The 20,741-nt window shown below is 37.6% G+C and overlaps 1 protein-coding gene, 1 long non-coding RNA gene and 2 pseudogenes across 2 annotated transcripts; 3 read left to right on the forward strand and 1 right to left on the reverse strand.

Moving 5' to 3' along the window:
- Positions 1-2,144, forward strand: LOC103404724 (xanthohumol 4-O-methyltransferase-like; annotated as a pseudogene).
- Positions 2,145-5,199: 3,055 nt separating this feature from the next.
- Positions 5,200-6,995, reverse strand: LOC139193529 (uncharacterized). The gene is made up of 3 exons (XR_011577729.1): positions 6,846-6,995; positions 6,018-6,556; positions 5,200-5,892 (listed from the first exon to the last, which is right to left on the reverse strand). It is a non-coding gene; the product is annotated as an uncharacterized lncRNA (long non-coding RNA).
- A 4,041-nt stretch (positions 6,996-11,036) lies between these two features.
- Positions 11,037-12,326, forward strand: LOC114822792 ((R,S)-reticuline 7-O-methyltransferase-like; annotated as a pseudogene).
- Positions 12,327-12,538: 212 nt separating this feature from the next.
- LOC139193839 (uncharacterized) lies at positions 12,539-15,341 on the forward strand. Its single transcript, XM_070817568.1, has 2 exons — positions 12,539-13,931; positions 14,258-15,341. Exons 1-2 carry the CDS (start codon positions 13,076-13,078, stop codon positions 14,284-14,286), a joined length of 885 nt encoding a protein of 294 aa, XP_070673669.1. The 5' UTR covers positions 12,539-13,075; the 3' UTR covers positions 14,287-15,341.
- Positions 15,342-20,741: the final 5,400 nt, after the last annotated feature.

Raw genomic sequence — 20,741 nt, forward strand, 5'->3', positions numbered from 1 at the left:
ATGGAAATGCAATAAGCAACAGAAGTTGAGGCAAGCCTAAGAGGCCAAGCAGATATATGGAAGTACATGTTTGGTTTTGCTGATTCCATGGCCTTAAAATGCGTTGTGGAGCTACGCATAGCCGATATCATACACTCCCATAGTCCTAATGCTGGTGCCTCAAACTCAAAGCCTATGATCACTTTGTCCCAATTAGCCTCATGCATAGCACCCTCTCTAGAAATCACATGCCTCACACGCATCATGAGACTTCTTGTCCGCCAAAATATATTCACTGTTCATCACCCATCCGATGGTGGGGAACCTCTCTATGGGTTGACACACTCATCAAGATGGTTGCTACATGATGCTGAGCTGAGCCTAGCTCCAATGCTTATGATGGAGAATCACCCTTGCCTAATGGTTCCTTGGCATTATTTCGCCCAATGCATCAAAGGAGGAGGTCCATGTGCCTTTAAGATGGCCCATGGGCTTGAGATTTGGGACTATGCGTCTCAAAATCCAGAGTTCAACAAATTATTCAATGATGGAATGGCCTGTACGGCTAGGGTTGTGATGAAGGCAATACTCACAGGTTATGAACATGGGTTTGATAGTATAGGATCGTTAGTGGATGTAGGTGGTGGGACTGGAGGCGCAGTGGCTGAGATTGTCAAGGCATATCCCAATATCAAGGGTTTCAATTTTGACCTGCCGCATGTCGTAGCCGGATTTGGATCATTTCCTGAGCTAATGGAGAGGATCCTTCTGACCAAGTGTTATGGGCCGTTGGATTTTCATCCAACGGCTATAATTATATTAACTTTAAAAGGACCCACCTGTTTGTAGCCGTTGGATAAAAATCCAACGGTCCATAACACTTGGTCAGGAGGATCCTCTCCATTAGCTCAGGAGAGGATCCAAATCCGTCGTAGCCATGGCACCGGTGTACCATGGTGTGTCACATGTAGGTGGTGATATGTTTGAGGGCAATATTCCAAATGCTGATGCAATTTTTATGAAGGTAAGTCACCTATTACATTCAAGTTACGGTATGATCCATTAGCCGGTATATGATGATTGTAGCCTTGTGGGCATTGTTTTAAAAATTTCCGTTTAGCGTTGTTTATGCCTCACTTAGATGCTAGACGGCTACCATTGCGATTAATGCTTAGATTGAAAATTAAGAAATTGTGCCTAGACCTACCTCCACGAGTCTCACTTAGCAGGCTTTCACTTTATATTTTATTTTTTCAATAAATTGTAAAAGATTTGTTGAATACTTAGATAAACACTCATTATATTTTGTTCTCCACATTTTCAATTTGTTCTAATACTTTATAATTTATATGTCATTTTATTTTGCAATTAATGTATCCTAATACAATTACGTATTTTTTTTAAGTATAAGTAGACATTTATTTATATGTTGTATAATAAATGTAATTAAAATTAGAAGGAAAAAAAAACCACCTACACTCCCCTTAGATGTCTAGGTGCTAGGCTCCTACTCGCCTCTCGATTAGCGCCTTTTAGAACCTTGCTTATAGGTATGAATTTTTTTCAATTTTTTTTGTCACCTCGAATATGGAGATCTAGTAGTTTTTTATCTGTGAAGAAACATTGTTAGTTAGACATAATAGCAGTCTTTGTTAAAAATTGAAATGACAAGCTAATTAACTTTTGATTAATGCAGTGGGTTATGCACGATTGGAGTGACAGTGATTGCATCAAGATTTTGAAGAATTGTCGAAAAGTAATACCAGAGAAAAGTGGGAAGATCATTATTGTTGATATAGTTCTAGAGCCAAATGGTGAAGGGATTTTGGATGACACAGGATTGGTCTTTGATTTGTTGATGATTGCACATGCGTCAGGTGGAAGGGAGAGGACTGAGAGTGAATGGAAGAAGATATTGGAAGGAGGAGGTTTCCCTCGCTACAAAGTCATCAAAATTCCAGCTATAGCATCCATTGTTGAGGCCTACCCTATGTGAACTAAATTACCAGTATGATGCAAATGTTGTAGTTATTATGGAATGCCAATAAAATGATGCTCAATCATGGTGACTCCAGCTGGTTTAAGCACTTCCATTAGACCCAACTTGTTTGTAACCTAATCCTCAATATCCAACCCTTTTTTTCGCTCTAGTAAAGTAAATAAATACAATGAGCCAAAAAAGAGGGCAAGGCCTAACTACAACCAAAACAAGTTTACCCAGACTAGCAACAGTGCAAAAAGCTTGTATTTTTTTTTAAACAAATGATATTATCTACATTAAGGAGAGAGCTGGACTTAGCATCACAATGGGCTAGCAATAATGTCTTTCAAATTTGTCTTTGGCGAGAATCGAACCTAAGACCTCTCACTTACTAGTGAAAAGAAATACCACTAGACCGTAGTACTAAGTGGCAAAAAGAAAAAAAAAACTTGTAATTTATGTAGTGAATATGATCATTTATCTGTGTGTTTGATTCTCTCTCTCCACACATGATAGCACTAATGGGTTGAATTATTAGTTGTTAGTGATTAATGGTTCTATCATTTTAAGAAGGGTTCAAATGTATAGATTTGTAGTTCTGCAGTGGAGAATATGTCACATGTTTTCTCAAGCTATCATGATGTTATATGGGTCTGGAGAAATATTTATGTTCCACATTATCCTCATTGGAACCAATTTGGTTCCTTCCTTGGTTGTGTGGAGGCAAATTTAAAATGCAATGATCTGCATGAGCTTGGGTTACCTTGGAATCTTGTTTTTGTTGTAGCCTTATGGTTCTTATGGTTCTTATGGAAGTGGAGGTGTTGTGCTATATTTTGTCCTAATTTTATTAAACATCCTAATCCAAAGAAATGCATCTTGGAGTATTCTACTGAATGACTCAAAGCTAATATTAGCATCTCTAGTAAACACACCGTGTGCAGGTTCTCTTGGCTTAGGTTCTTCCTCCGTCTAGGACTTTTAAGTTAAATGTGGATGGTGCTAGGCTTGGTTCTAATGGGGTGATTGGAAGTGGAGGACTAAATAGAGACTGGCACGGTAATTGGATCACTGGCTTTATTGCTAAAAAAGGAGTTAGGGAAGTTCTCCATGCTTAGCCTTTGTTTTATGGGATGAAGATAGAAATTTCTCTCATCTTATTGTGGAGACTGATTCTGCTTTGGTGGTCTCTCTCATTCATGGTTCACCTAGCCTTATTAATCATCCTCTCTATGGTCTTGTCTAGGAGTGCAAAAGTTTGATCATAGAGAACTGAAGTTGTAATGTGCAACATATTCATAGATAGCGTAATCTTGCAGCTGACGGGTCAGCCAAATTGGATTTAAATAGCGAGATGGAGTTTCAAGAGCTTGCCGAACCTCCTCCTTGTTTAGTTCAAACTCTTTCGGATGACTGCTTTGGAGTTGCTATAGCTAGATTAGTTGTTTCTTTGTGTTTTCTTTTTCTTCTCCATGTTACCCGAAAGAAAAGGGTTCAAATGGATAAATTTCTCTTTGAGTAATCCATCTCTTAGTTTCAAATTGGTTACAATTCTTTGACAACTTGATGGAAAAAATTAAATGTGTATTACAAGTTTTTTCCCTCTTTTCGGCAAATATTTAGTTTTAGTTCTAACGTGGGGTACATTAATAAATAATAGGCTTTTTAGTTAAAATGGTCCCTGAGATTTGAAATCAATAGAATTGGTCCCTGAGTTTGTCCACAATCAATCATTTTGGTCATTCCATGAAAAATCTCAATAAAATAAGGGTAAAATGACAACAATATCCTCAATTTTTGTCAAATCATTTTGGTCTATTGTTTATTAAATTAAGGTTAATTTTGTCATTTTGATCATTATTTAACATAATTTTTTTTCCCAAGGACTAAAATCATTGATTATGGACAAACTCAGAAACAAATTCTATTGATTTCAAATCTCAATGACCAAAGTGAGGAGTTATGCAAATCTCAGAGACCATTTTAGCTAAAAAGCCTAAATAATGATGATACATAGTGAACACATAAAATATTAACAAATCATATGATTGTGAATTGTATTAATTACATTGAAAAAGAATCAAAGAACAATGAGGAATGGAGGAAACTGAAGAATTAGAGAGAGAAACAACTCAAGAGAGAAAGAGTAAACTATATGAATTGTATTTCAGACTTAATGAATTGGATCCTCACAATTACAGAGCTTATATGCACACAGAGCTTATATGCACACGTACATCTAGCTTAAAGCTTCCTTCTTATACTTCTAACAAACTAACTAACTTCTAAACAACCTAACATCTTTAGTATGCCATGTCAACCTCACTAACTAACCAATGCTGAGTTGTCATTTATTGATACTCAACAAATTGATGATATAATCTTGCTTAATTATAGTACAATCATGTCTAATGATTTTTTTATTGCAAATGTATACTGATTATTTAGGTACGGATAATGTTATTCACACCCTTATTTTTACGTTCCATAAACTCTTATTTATTTTTTGTCATTGATCTTTTTCAAAAGCGGCCAAAACTATTAAAGAAGAAAGTAAACCACATTACCAATTATTTAGATACATGACAATACATGACAAGACTAAAGAAGAGGCCAAACCTATTGAAAAAATAAGGTAAACCTTCATTACTAGTGATTTAGGTACATGACAAGACTAAGGAAGAGCCCAAACCTATAAGAAGGTAAACTTTCATTACCAATTATTTAGGTACCTGATAAGACTAAAGAAGAAATTAAAAATATTGAAGAAAGAAGGTAAACCTTCATTACCAGTTATTTAGGTACATGACAAGACTAAAAAGAGGCCAAACCTATTGAAGAAATAAGGTAAACCTTCATTACCAGCTATTTAGGTACATGACAAGACTAAAGAAAAGGCCAAACCTATTGAAGAATGAAGGTTGTTGATGCACAAAACTGGGTTGGCTTTAGAGCAACTTAAAGTGTCAAGGTGTGACCTTTCAGAATGTTGCTTTAGTCATAATATGTACAATGATACGAGGTAAGGGGAGCAAACAAAAGATGTGCGTGGTTCTCCTTACGTTAAGCTACATTCACGAGGATAGAGGAGTTCTCATTAGTAATGTAGAGTTCACATGATGCAAAAGTTTAAGCATAATCAATATCCTAAGTGAGTTTTGTTGATGCACAAAACCAGAAGGTCCTGGAACAACGTAAATCTGACCGTGAATCTGCAAGAAAGTAAAGAACACAAGATGTATCGTGGTTTACCCCAATGTTTGGGCTACGTCCACACTGATGTTGATATTGTTTCACTCTGAATGGTGAATATACAAGAAGGCTAGAGGCAGTGTGCTCTCTAGCCTATTTTATGTGATTGCTCTCTCTGAGATGTTTTCTCTCTTCCCATGGCCTAAATCTTGACCCCCCTAATGAGGAGAGTGAAGAGTCCTTTTATAGAATAAGGACTCCTCACTTATTACATAGTTGCCCCTTCATTTATTACATAATTACATTTGAGTCTCCCGAGTATTTATATGAGGTCTAAATACGGATGCCCTAAATATGGTACAAATAAGTTCTAATAATTGCTTAAGTAGAATAACGTCATCATGGATCAATTGCGGGTGAATGATTTCTTTTTATAGTAGAGGTGAGTCTTCTATTATCGTTCGCAGTCGATGTGGGACTCTAGGAGCTTTATTCAGGTGGGACTCTAGGAGCTTTATTCAGGTGTTGACACGTGTCATGTTGTGTTTGGTTTCTTGATTGAAGAGGAACTTCTGTGCTTCGGCAGGGGTGTCTCTGCACGAACCCTTCAATAGGTCTTCGAAGGTATTTAGTTGACCAGTACTCGATAGATTCAAAATTAAGGGGAGAGTAGGAGTGAGTGCAATCGTACCCGCCTCTGTAACCGGGGCAACACCTCCATTAGCTGTGACAATACTATCCTGTGGTGGTGATGTTGTAGAGTTAAATAAAGTACGATCATAAGTCATATGATCAGTGGCTCCAGAGTCAATGATTCAACTTATTTCAAGATTAACAGATGCAATTAAGGCTTTGCTCATGTTACCTGGATCATCAGATTACTCTCGGGAAGCAATCAAATTTAAAAGTGAACGTTGCGGGCCCAGATTATCTGGATGAGTATGCTCACGGGTTGTTGCTATTGGTGGGACAAGTGGGCCTGCTGCAGCCTTGCTGTCAATGCCAGCACGTGCTGGACTTGCTGGATTGCTAGTGACAGTTGGGCTTCAATTGTCAGCCCACTTGTGGAGTCCTTGGTAGTCGATGTGACTAGCCCACTAGCAGGTTTGCTGGTGGTCAGCACAAAAAACACCGAGCCAGCTTCTAGAACCGTGGCCTGCGCATAATCTGCAACTTTGGTATGCGTAGTATGGCTTTCATCCATTGAAGGCAACGGTTTTGTGGCTTTGTTTTGTATGTTTTCTGGGTTTGGGTTGTCTGTGGAAGTCTCTTGTCTCGAGACTTTCTAGACGCAGTCGGCAGTAAATCAAAGGAGTCTCACGGCTTTCTGCAGTAGGACCAACCAAGAAATTCTCACGCTGGCAATACCTGGAATTAGGATTTGAGGAAGAGACAGACCGAAACCTGCTCTGATACCAAGATAAAAGTGTTTAGGGTTTGAATTGTATTCTGTTATTCTTCTCCTTCGAGGAGCTAAATATAAGATACAACTTGTAATACAAGTAATATTAAAAGAATTATAACCAATCTAGGAAATATAATTATATTCCTAATCTAATTTGGACTCACGCCAACAAAAATATATTAACCATAACACAGAAAGATACAAAATAACTTCCAAAACTAACTACAACACAAGTTATAAATTAAAATATGAAACCAAAAAGCATAGTTTTTATATGTTGGATCTTACCCTAGGCATAACATGGAGTCCAGTTGCATTGTTCGAACAAAATTTTGATATGTTTCTAATTGCAGCCCTTTTTTTTAAGTGGTCACGCCCCTTTTCCTTCTAACCCGGAATTTGCACTTCAATACAATCTGCAAGCATAAAGAAGCCAAACTTTTGCTATTTTATTTTATGTTGCAGGCTGCTTATACTAAATATATATAATATTTATTTTCAGTTCGGCATCGGATTACCGAAAATTTGAGTAGACCATATTGAATCTAATACCGAAATTTCGAGATCGGTTTGGTATTTCATCCCGAAAATTTCAAGAATTTTGGTTTGTGATAGGGATTTTTTTTTGTTTGGTTCAGGATTTTTTTTCCAACCCTGATCTCTGATAACATTATTCTACTTAAGCAATTATTATAACTCAATTATGATATTGATTATGCTTAAACTTTTGCATCATGTGAACTCTACATTACTAATGAGAACTCCTCTACCCTCGTGGATGTAGTCAACTTAGGGAGAACTACACACATCTTGTATTTGCTTCCCTTATCTCTTATCATTTTACATATTATGACTAAAGCAACCTTGTGAAAGGTCACACCTTGACACTTTAAGTTGTTCTAAAGTCAACCCAGTTTTGTGCATCAACAACCTTCATTCTTCAATAGGTTTGGCCTCTTCTTTAGTCTTGTCATGCACCTAAACAACTGGTAATGAAAGTTTACCTTATTTCTTCAATAGGTTTGGCCTCTTTTTAGTCTTATCATGTACCTAAATAACTGGTAATGAAAGTTTACCTTCTTATAGGTTTGGGCTCTTCCTAAGTCTTGTCATGTACCTAAATCATTGGTAATGAAGGTTTACCTTCTTTTTTCAATAGGTTTGGCCTCTTCTTTAGTCTTGTCGTGTATCTAAATAACTGGTAATGAGGTTTACTTTCTTCTTTAATAGTTTTGTCCGCTTTTGAAGGAGATCAGTGACAAAAAATTAACAAGAGTGTATGGAAGGTAAAAATAAGGGTGTGAATAACACTATCCGTACCAAAATAATCATTACATGTTTGCAATAAAAAATCACTAGACATGATTGTACTATAATTAAGCAGGATTATTTGTTGAGTATCAATAAATGACATCTCAACATTGGTTAGTTAGTGAGGCTGCCATGGCATACTAAAGTTGTTAGGTTGTTAAGAAGTTAGTTTGTTATAAGTGTACAAATGAAGCTTTAAGCTAGATGTATGTGTGCATAAAAGCTTTGTAATTGTGAGGATCCAATTCATTAAGTCAAAAATACAATTCATGTAGTTTACCCTTTCTCTCTTCAGTTGTTTCTCTCTCTAATTCTTCATTTTCCTCCATTCCTCATTGTTCTTTGATTCTTTCTCAATGTAATTAATACAATTCACTGTCACATGATTTGTTAATATTTTATGTGTTCACTAAGCCTAAATAATAATGATACATAGTGAACACATAAAATATTAACAAATCATGTGACAGTGAATTGTATTAATTACATTGAGAAAGAATCAAAGAACAATGAGGAATGGAGGAAAATGAAGAATTAGAGAGAGAAAGGACAAATTATATGAATTGTATTTCAGACTTAATGAATTGGATCCTCACAATTACAGAGCTTTTATGCACACATACATCTAGCTTAAAGGTTCCTTCTTACACTTCAAACAAACTAACTAATTTCTTAACAACCTAACAACTTTAGTATGACTTGGCAGCCTCACTAACTAACCAATGCTAAGTTGTCATTTATTGATACTCAACAAATTGATGATTTAATCCTACTTAATTATAATACAATTGTTGATGCACAAAATCAGTGAGAACTTTGGTACAACAGAAAGTGTTAAGTTTGTGACATTCGCTAGATTGCTTCGGTCACTAGTGTGGATAAGTATGTAAATGGATAGAGACAGGGAAGCAAACACAATATGTATGTGGTTCACCCAGATTAGCTACGTCTACGGAGTAGAGGAGTTCTCATTAATTGTGAAGGGTTTACACAAGTACATATGTTTAAGCTCTCATTTAGTGAGTACAAGTGAATGATTTAGTACAAATGACATTAGGAAATATTGTGGGAGAATGATCTCATTTTATAGAAGAGTTTCTAGCTTTGTTCTGACATTGACATGTGTCATGTTGTGATTGGCTTCTGATGTTGACACGTGTCGCACTGTGATTGGCCTCCTGGTTGGAGGGAGACTCTTCTAGATCCTTGACGGTATAACGTTGACCGGTGCTCAGTAGTTTCGGGATTGGTTAAGTATGGTACAAACAACAATCATGTCTAATGATTTGTTATTGCAAGTGTATAATTATTATTTAGGTACAGATAGTGTTATTCGAACCCTTATTTTTACCTTCCATACACTCTTGTTAATTTTTTATCATTGATCTTCTTCAAAAGCGGTCAAAACTATTAAAGAAGAAAGTAAACCTCATTACCAGTTATTTAGATACATGACAAGACTAAAGAAGAGGCCAAACCTATTGAAAAAAATAAGGTAAACCTTCATTACCAGTGATTTAGGTACATGACAAGACTAAGAAAGAGCCCAAACCTATAAGAAGGTAAACTTTCATTACCAGTTATTTAGTACCTTATAAGACTAAAGAAGAAATTAAAAATATTGAAGAAAGAAGGTAAACCTTCATTACCAGTTATTTAGGTACATGACAAGACTAAAAAGAGGCCAAACCTATTGAAGAAATAAGGTAAACCTTCATTACCAGTTATTTAGGTACATGACAAGACTAAAGAAGAGGCCAAACCTATTGAAGAATGAAGGTTGTTGATGCACAAAACTAGGTTGCCTTTAGAACAACTTAAAGTGTCAAGGTGTGACCTTTCACAAGGTTGCTTTAGTCATAATATGCAAAATGATAAGAGATAAGGGGAGCAAACACAAGATGTGCGTGGTTCTCCTTAAGTTGAGCTACATCCAAAAGGGTAGAGGAGTTCTCATTAGTAATGTAGAGTTCACATGATGCAAAAGTTGAAGCATAATCAATATGATAAGTGAGTTATCAATAGCAAGTGAATGATCTCTTTTTATAGTAAAGGTTAGTCTCCTGTTATCGTCCGCAGTCGATGTGGGACTCCAGGAGTTTTATTCAGGTGGGACTCTAGAAGCTTTATTCAGGTGTTGACACGTGTCACATTGTGTTTGGTTTCTTGATTGAAGAGGAACTTCTGTGCTTCGGCAAGGGTGTCTCTACACGAACCCTTCAATAGGTCTTTGAAAGTATTTAGTTAACCAGTACTCGATAGATTCAGAATTAGGGAAGTATATAAAAAATAAATAAAAACAGATAAACATTCATCACCAATTATTTTGGTACATGACTAAAGTTTGAGTACGTATTTACAAAGATACACAGAAATTGGGTTACATTGTGTTTCATTTATCTAAAGTTTTATCATTTCGATTTCTGACCTAAAACGATAAATTATAAGCATGCGAGTTCATGTTGGTTATAACACAAAGCCTTTCTTGATCAAGTGGAACTGAAAAGAAGGAAAACTTAGAACTGAAAAGAAGGAAAACATGGTTGAGAGTATGAATTTCACTCGGAGAAAGAAGAGATGCGCTTATAAAGAGTTAAACTACTTCTCATATTACCAATTAGTTTATGGTGGAACCTCAACTTTCTTCATTTATCAGAATATCTTGGCCTATGTGTGAAGCCCAAATGCCACGGAAAAGGATCCTCGCCATATCCTTTTCCTAGGGATCCTAGGGATCCCATGATCTCACCCGTTCATCGTATATCGTGCGATCAGTTTTTGTTAGGCACTATTCATATTTAATTTTAAATTTTAAAATAATTTCTGACTGTACGATGTATGATAAATGGGTGAGATCACGGGATCCCTAGGATCCTTTTCCAAATGCCACAACCTAATTTTTATTGTCCACATGTTAGGCTTGAAAATTTCTCTCATGTGAGAGCGTGTTGAGAATATAAATCCTATTCAGGAAAAAATAGATCTTGCATGTGCTTATAAGAAGTTGGACTACTCCCCATACTGCCAATTATTTTTATGATAAAACCTTAACTTTCTTTCGAACCCTGAGATGAAGTAAGGCATACTTATTATCGGTTAGTTTTTATTTCCTCGTGATTAGGCATTAACATAAATTTATTGTTTCTTTTTTTTTCAGGTACATGATTAGGCTCTAGCACAAATTTCCCATGGATTCAAGCTAATTATGGGGATCTGCATGATTCAGCTAGATAAACAAAAGGACAATGCTATTTGTATACATAGAAAACTGAGGTAATTAGCTACATGATACATGGAGGCTAATGTGGTTTATAGATAATAGGCTCGATGACGGTACCAATATCACTATAAATACGTAGTGTATACGTCCACCACTTTTTACGTACATCGATCGGTGGTGATCCGAAAAGAAATTAAGGGAGGGAGATCATGGCAATGCCAGAACTGAAAGAAGAGGAAGGAGAAGCCATGTTCCAAGGCCAAGTTGATATTTTGCGTTATCACATATAACTTGGTTGAAAGCACGGCCTTGAAATGTGCATTGCAGACATCATAAACTCTGAAGGCCAAGGCCAACTCATCACCTTGTCACAAATTGCAGCTAAAATTGCATCCCCTACCACAAACCTTGATCATTTATGTGGCTTTTGAGCAATGAGGAGCAAAGCCTTGCCCCACTAGTGCTTATGGCCAATCAGCCCCATCACATAGCCTCCTGGCATTGCATAAGCAAATGTATAACGGAAGGTGGAAGTGGGTTTGAAAAGGCAAATGGGTTTAGCCTCTATGATTTCTCAAGTGAGATATCTGAATTGGGAAACTACTTCAAAGAGGGTATGGCATGTACGTCTAGGATTGTCATGAAAGCAATATTGTCCAATTATAAAGATGGGTTTGAGGGAGTTGGATTGATTGCTCATGTTGGAGGGAGTATAGGGGCAGCTGTGGCTGAGATTGTAAATGCACATCCACATATAAGAGGCATCAATTTTGACCTACCAGATGTGGTGGCTAGGGCACCAAGGTATCCTGATGTGACCCAATTGGGAATTGGATCCCCTCCTGAGCAAATGGTGGAGATCCTCATGACCACACAACACGGGCTGTTAGATTTTGATCAAACGGTTACAATTATTATTACTTTTAGAGAGACCCCCATGTTTGTAGCCGTTGGATCAAAATCCAACGGCCTGTGTTGTGTGATCATGAGGATCCCCACCATTTGCTTAGGAGGGGATCCAATTCCACCAATTTGGGGGTGACATGTTTGATGCTATTCCCAATGCTGATGCCATTTTCATGAAGGTAAAATAGATCAATAACAACTGACATGTACCGTAGCATCATCAGCATTCAAATATGTCACAATATATAGGGACACATGCATTATAGATGCGTGCGTGCATGCGAAATATGTTTTCAACTAGACTGTAAATCTTATAAGAATTGTGCTCGATAGTTTGAGCGTATTGTATTAATGTTTATATAGAGATTACAAGTAGAGTTTGAATGAAGAACAAACTCTTCAAAAACAAACTTAAGATAATTTACAGATAATACAATTAACAAATAATCTATTTGAATTCAAAATCATTCAACAGCCAAAGGATTGGACTATTGGAAGTCGGAAGTTGTCCTGTCAACTTTTTCCTGTCAACCTTTTCCCTTAATTCAAGGGGTTGTTATTTATTTTCCCTAAGCCAGACAACTTCCTTAATTCAAGGGTGTCAACTTTTTCCCTTAATTCAAGGGGCTGTTATTTATTTTCCCTAAGCCACCTGTTGTGGCGTAAAGCAAGAGGTTAATCCTCTTATATATTGCTGTACAATTGTAAAAGAACTCATGAGAAAAAATACAATTCAATCCTTGAAAAACAATATGGTATCAGAGCAGGAAAATTAACCTGCGTCTGCTATACTGCTATCTGAGCGTGTTCAACCCTCAAAATGTCTGAAGACAATCCGCTAATATCCGAAGCTGAAAGCTCACTGGTGTCTTCCTCCATGAACGTACATGAGGTAGACGTCAACCCAAATCAAAGATTAAGCTCAGTCGTGTTGAATGAGTTTAATTACTTACCTTGGTCGAGAGCTGTGTCTTTGGCGCTAGGTGGAAGGTCTAAGCTAGGGTTCATAAATGGAAGCATCAAAGTACCTGATGCTTCATCACCAAACTATGAATCCTGGCTTAGCAAGGATTAGCTGGTTATGTCATGGCTCTTGAATTCCATGGAACGTAAATTAGCTGAAATATTCAGCTACTCAGAATCCTCGTACCAGCTATGGGAAGCGGTCAAGGAAATGTATGGCAGCCAAAACAATGTTGCACGGGTCTTCCAATTAAAGAAGGACATCTCCGATCTGCAGCAAGATGGCAAACCGTTTGTGCAACTCCTAGGAAGCATGAAAAGCATGTGGAATGAGTTGGAAATCTATCGTTCTCATACAACCGACGTAGCACTGCTACGAAAGAGAGCAGAAGAAGACAAGATATTTCAACTCTTGTCCAGTCTTGATTCAACGTATGAAGACCTTCGATGTCACATACTCATGAACACTGAGCTTCCTTCCTTCACCAGTGTGTGTGGGACGATTCAACGAGAGGAAGTAAGGAGGAAAGTCATGAACATGGGTACAACGACTAGTGTACCTAAGGCTAGGGCATATATAACCAACGAAAAGAGGTACAAAGGAAAGCATCCGAACTTGAAGTGTCAACACTGTAATAATACGGGTCACGTCAAAGACACATGCTGGATTTTACACCCAGAGTTAAAGCCTGAGTTCATGAAGGACAACAAGGGTGTGCAAAGGATGAACCGTACTCCACATCGAGCGAATCATGCGTCTACCTCCACCTCCAATGGGCCAGATCCACTCAAGAACTTCACAGCGAATCCAGCTGAACTCATGAACGAGTTTATGTCGTATCTTCAAAGCAAGAAAGGAGATGCTAGAAGTGATCGTGCTGATAGCATAGAAGAAGGGAACTCGACGGCATTGCTCGGTAAGTTTGCAGGGTTCTTGGCAGACACGAAACCCGTACCCCAAGAGGACATGCAAGGTATCATGAAAGCCTTTAAAACTGCTCTTAAAATAAATATGTTGCATGATTTTTGGGTTGTAGATTCGGGTGCCACAGATCATATGACCAACCATGTGTCTAAGTCTCAAAAATTTGAAAAATTTACAAACCCTTCTCAAGTTTCAATTGCAAATGGTGAGAATGTAAAGGTCTTAGGAAAGGAAAAAATAAAATTAATGTCAGACGAAATTGAATCAATGGCTTTATATGTTCCTTCTTTCCCATTTCAACTTCTATATGTGTGAAAGATCACAAATACCTTGAATTGCTTAGCCATTTTTTCTCCTCACAATGTTATCTTTTAGAATTGTGCCACCAAGAAGACGATTGGTGAAGGGTTTTATTTAGATGGTCTCTATTACATATCAAAAAGCAATCCGAGAGGGTTTCAAGCCAAGCTCAACCCCATTCAAGATAATCAATTGTGGCATCAACGTTTAGCTCATCCTTCTTCACTCATTTTGTCAACTCTATTTCCAAACTTAGGAAATGATGCTATTTCATGTGAAACATACCACTTGTCTAAATCCACTCGACTACCTTTTAACTCTTCCTTGTCTAGAACTAGTAAGTGTTTTGAACTAGTTCATTTAGATGTATGGGGACCAACTAGTGAATCATTTGATGGCTATAAGTATTTTGTGATTTTTGTGCATGACTTCTCTCGAGTCACATGGTTATATCTCTTAAAGTCTAAGAATGAAGTTATGGAAGTTTTTAAGGACTTTCATAACCTTGTTAAAAACCATTTCTCCTCTCAAATTCAAGCCTTATGGTCTAACAATGGCACCGAATATATGTCCCATATCATGAAACAATATTTGAGCACTCATGGCATCATGCATCAAACAAGTTGTGTTGGAACACCTCAACAAAATGGTGTATCCGAACGCAAAAACCGTGACCTACTTGAAAAAACAAGAGCACTAATGCTACAAATGAATGTACCAAAGAGATTTTGGTCTCAAGGTGTTATGGCAGCTGCATATATCATCAATAGATTACCCAGCCGAGTCTTGGAATTCAAGTCTCCACTCGAGGTCATGAAAGGAAGGAAAATTGACCTCTCACATCTTAAAGTGTTTGGCTGCATCTGTTTTGTGCATGTTCAATCTCTTCACCGAGATAAATTAGATCCTAGAGCTGCCAAATGTATTTTTCTTGGTTATTCCTCTACACAAAAGGGATATAAGTGTTATAATTCCCAACTAAAGAGATTGATTATGTCCAAAGATGTACGATTTCATGAAACTAACCATTTTTTCAGCAAGTCAAGTGAAATCACAGCCCAAGGGGATGGCATCTTGGATGTGTTCCCACTACCAAGAATTGAACTGGAGGGACCACAACAATGCGAGCTCAGTTATGTCAACGTTGATGCTTCTCCCAATGAAGGGTCTCACTCTGAGGATACACTGCATGACAATTGTGACAATCAAGATGATGCGAACGAGTGTGAAACAACTCTTCCAGCTCCTCGACGCAATCCAATGCGTGTTAGAAAAACTCTCATAAGACTTCAGGATTTTGTCATGTACAAACCCACACATCCCATCTCCAATTGTGTGTCATACAAGAGAATGACACCGGATCATGCTGCATTCCTAAGCACTATATCCAGTTACCAGGAGCCTCAGAATTTCCACGAGGCCAACAGCCAAGAGGTGTGGAAAGAGGCAATGCAAGAAGAACTTAAAGCTCTAGATCAACACAATACATAGAGCATCACCAAACTTCTAACAGGCAAGAAAGCAGTGGGTTGCAAATGGATTTATAAACTTAAATTCAAGTCAGATGGTTCAATTGAGAGACATAAAGCAAGACTGGTGGCTCGGGGATTCACTCAAACATTTGAGGTGGATTACAAAGAAACGTTTGCACCTGTGGCCAAAATGAACACAGTAAGAGTGCTATTGTCTGTAGCTGTAAACAAAGGATGGTCCATGTACCAAATGGACGTGAAGAACGCATTCTTGCACGGTGATCTTAAAGAAGAAGTCTATATGAAATTGCCACTAGGGCATCCACAAAGCAATGAACCGAATGTGGTGTGCAGATTGCACAAAGCCATTTATGGCCTAAAGCAGTTCCCACGAGCTTGGTATGCCAAACTGAGCTCAGTTCTCACTAGTGTTGGTTTCAAAAGCAACAACGCCGATTCCTCACTATTTGTTCGCACAGGAGCTGTGGGCACATTGGTTGTGCTGATTTATGTTGATGATCTGATAATTACGGGTGATAATACTGACGAGATCTCCACTCTCAAACAGTCTCTCAGACAAAGATTTGCAATTAAAGACCTTGGGATATTGAAGTACTTTCTTGGTATAGAAGTGGCAACCTCACACAAGGGACTGTTTCTTAACCAAAGAAAGTATGTCTTGGATTTGCTCAAGGATGCTAACATGAGCGATGCTAAACCAGCCACCACTCCTCTTGACAGTAAGCAAAAACCTAGCTTGAAGGGCACACCACTCACTGATATCACCCATTATCAGCGATTGGTTGGAAAATTGATCTATCTCACAATCACTAGACCCGACATCACCTATTCTGTAAGTCTTGTGAGCCAATTCATGCACTCCCCGACTCTTGAACATTTGACTCTGGTTAAACAGATCTTACGTTACTTAAAAGGTTCAGTGGGTCGTGGTATCATCATGCGGAAGAATGACAACACTCAAGTTGTAGGGTATTGTGATGCTGATTGGGCAGGCAACGCAATCGATCGTAAGTCCACCTCCGGCTACTGTACATTTGTCGGTGGAAACTTGGTCACCTAGAAAAGTAAAAAGCAAACTGTTATCGCCAGATTCAGTACAGAAGCTGAGTACCGTGCAATGGCTTCCACTGCGTGTGAGTTGATCTGGCTCAAGGGTCTTCTGTGTGATTTAGGGTTTCCTGTAACTCTTCCTATGTCCTTATTCTGTGACAATCAGGCAGCCATGCATATAGCATCTAACCCCGTGTTTCACGAGAGAACAAAACACATTGAGGTTGACTGTCATTTCGTTCGGGCACAGGTGCAGTCGCAGGTAATTCAGACACAGTATACACGAAGCTTCGACCAACTGGCCGACATTTTCACCAAGCCATTGGCTTCTCATCAGTTTCAACGGCTTCTGTCCAAGCTTGGATCCATAAACCTTCTGGATCCAGCTTAAGGGGGAGTATTGGAAGTCGGAAGTTGTCCTGTCAACTTTTTCCTGTCAACCTTTTCCCTTAATTCAAAGGGCTGTTATTTATTTTCCCTAAGCCAGACAACTTCCTTAATTCAAGGGTGTCAACTTTTTCCTGTCAACTTTTTCCCTTAATTCAAGGGGCTGTTATTTATTTTCCCTAAGCCACCTGTTGTGGCGTAAAGCAAGAGGTTAATCCTCTTATATATTGCTGTACAATTGTAAAAGAACTCATGAGAAAAAATACAATTCAATCCTTGAAAAACAATATGGACTGTTGAGAAGTTTTAGCTAAGCCTTCCTGTTGACTGATTCCGTTGTGATCTCCGGTGAGTTTTTTGGCGGGAAGCTTTGATTTCAAACTTGGTTTATCAGATCTGAACTAAACATAATTAATCAAATAAGAATCAACAAGGTGACAGGCTAGGCAAACTATAAACAAATACTAAAATAGGTTTTCGAACAAGGCAACAGGCTAGGCAAACAGCCACATCAGCATCAAAGTACAAATTTGCCTTTAAGTTTTTCCTAATCCCTTGGAGATGCTATTACACATATGCATGAGATGACAATTCTTTTGTGTTTCAGTGGATACAGCACAATCGGGTTGAGCCAGAAGCCGCCAATCAGTTCATTAGGCTCGGGTAGGCATTTATCAAGGGTTTAAATATGATGGGCTCAACCCACTAACCTGCAGGCTAAAAGCCTTACCAGGCCTCCCCGAATTGGGTGATTTAGGCCCTGTTTGGCACAGCGTATAACGGATCGGATAGTATTAATAATACGGTGTACGGTGTTTGGTGACAGTTCGGATTAAATAAGCACCGGATTAAATAATCCGGGCCCACCTTTTTTACACGGTGTGTACCCGCTTGCTTATACCATCCATTTTCACGGTATAATTAGTCGGGCTCTCTTGTCTCCCGACGCAATCTTCCGCTTTCTCTCCCGACGCAATCTTCCGTTTTACCCTCCTTCCATTTCTTTTCATTTTTCCATTTTCCACCAGATCTGACAAAAATCTTCGAACCAAAAATTTAGCAAAATCCCACAGTTCCCTTTTTTGAAAGACCATCATCCTATTTCCCTCAACTTCCCCATTCTTTCCCCAAAATTTCGATTCCCCCCACCACCACCACCGCAACCTCTTAACGCAGCGTTTCATTCTCTTCCTCTCCAGACGCCATCTTGCTCTCATCCCAGGTATGTCTTCTCACAGTCTTCTTCTTCGTTTGAATCACATTTTCGTCTTTTCAATTTTCTTCTTCTGGGATTCCGCCCCTCCCTCTATTCTTCCCCCTCCTATTTTTCTTGCAATTGATTGAATCTATTTATTATTTTCTCTCTAATTATGCAATTGATTATGTAAATTTGTGTTTTACATCACTCTATCCATTTTTTTAATTTTTATGTGAATTTTACTTTTTATCTGGATATATATATGTGTGAATAATTTCGGACTAGGGTTGTTGAATTGTTGATTGGCATTGAATTGTTGAATTTCGGACTAGGGTTGTTGAATTGTTGATTGGAATTTTTATCTGGATATAGATATGTGTGAATATATACGTGACAACCACAGAGGCCAAATTAGAATGGAAAAAAAAATAATATCAAATTAACAAAACACAAGGCAGGAAACTTAACTCAAAATTAGTACCAAAGTTGCTTGTATCTTTATACGAATCAATAAAGCATTATATTAGAGTCTAAAAGCTAAGAAAGATTTGTTAATTTTTTTTCTCTTGTCCTATCCGGTTCAATACCAAACACAGTATAAATAATACGGTCATTAATCCGATACTGCACCAAACGCCCGACTAATTTAGTCAGTACTATCCGGTGGCTATTTATCCTATCCGACAGAAATAGTCAGTACAGTCCGAGCTGCCAAACGAGGCCTTATAGGATAACATAGTCCACACTCCAAATATAAGAATAAGATGTTCACCTATGACTATCTTTGACATTATTCTGTGGATTACAAAATCAAAAGCCATCTTTTGGAAACCAAGATTTAATTATATAGTAGCTCAACAATTTTCGGTAAAGCGCGCATGTGAAACTACGATACAAGAGAATAAAAACGAAACAAAAAATAACAATTCTATATTCCACATGGAGAACCGGGAAGGTACGAGTTGTGATTAACTACTCACCTAAAATTATTAGGATGTCCTACTAACCTGAGTAATTTAAAGCGTGCTTAATGTGACCTCATATATTAAATTATGGAGAAAATTAGAAGACACGCATTTACCCAGTTAACTTAGACTCCATTACACAATCAATCACTTTAATATCCGTTTTAGTTATACAAGGCTTGGTAGGAAGGTATGAGATATATTATACATATAATGTATGAAATTTGATACAGCAAATGGATGGAAATTCTCAACTTAATGGTTGTAGTTTCTAGCTCATGCACTCTTGATATCGGAGGTCTTTAATTTGTAGCTAAAAAAATTAATTAAGTGGTGATAATATCCCACTTATAGCAATTTGCACTCAAATACTTACAAAAACAAAGAAACTTATTCGCATTTGTTTATTGTCATATTTATTTTCTATATAAATGCTTATGTCGTCATTTTATTAATCTAAATTACAAATTTAGATATGAATTTACTGAATTAATAGTCTAAATTTACAGTTTGACAACTTTAACATGAAAACATTTTCCTTAAAATTTATCCAAATGATAAGGCCAGCTAGGAAATGGTTTAGATTTAGCTATATTAAGATTTTGATGACATCCAATGTATCAAAACCATTTATGAATTTTTTTTATTAGAAAAATCATAAGAAGAAGAAAGAAAAATAAATTATCTTAGCATGGCATGTGGCAAGCTATTATTAATGTCCAAGTGGATTATCAGATTGAGTGAATTATATCAAGTGCAATACAGCAAATCCATCCATGATCAATGTCTCTAGACCCACAAAACCCAATGGCAAATGCCCATGCGTGGTGCAATTTTGGTGTTTGTGGGTAGTTGGACTCCAAAAGTCCTTGTTATTTATATCAGTTCATACGCATGTTACAATATGTGGTTGATGGTTGCACTTTTGAGATCAAAACGACGTGATGTTTCTCTCTCTATAGATAAAATAGGAAATTTGGGTTTTCCCCACTGTTCAACCAAAGCCATAAGTGGATCACATAGTCGGTTGCACTCAAAAAGGAGCTTACAGATTTGTCAATGGGATTGTCTTAGAAACCACTAACATTCTACAAGCGCAGTAATGAATGACATGGGCAAGAGATAAGTAATTGAGCACTAATGGGATTCAAAAACACTCAAATCCTGGAATAATTTTTTATCCTTCTAGAGTGAGTTCTTCCCCATCTTGAATGTTCAAAACCAATCTATAGAGTCAATACTAACACTCATGTATTTTTACTGTAGATTAGTTATAAAATTATGTGCGCACTAGGTTTATCAAAACTAAAGATGATTTTTTAAATCGCCGGCACAAGGACACCACCATGGACAAAAATTTTACACGTCTTTATTTTGTTTGCGCAAGGATGTTATCGGGGTGATTTACCTGTGTCATGTAAGTTCTTCTCGCTTTTTAGAGAGAGTGATAGACCTCCGGCATGCCA

This window comes from Malus domestica, chromosome 17 (assembly GCF_042453785.1).
Source record: "Malus domestica chromosome 17, GDT2T_hap1".
In the NCBI taxonomy this organism is placed as follows: domain Eukaryota; kingdom Viridiplantae; phylum Streptophyta; class Magnoliopsida; order Rosales; family Rosaceae; genus Malus; species Malus domestica.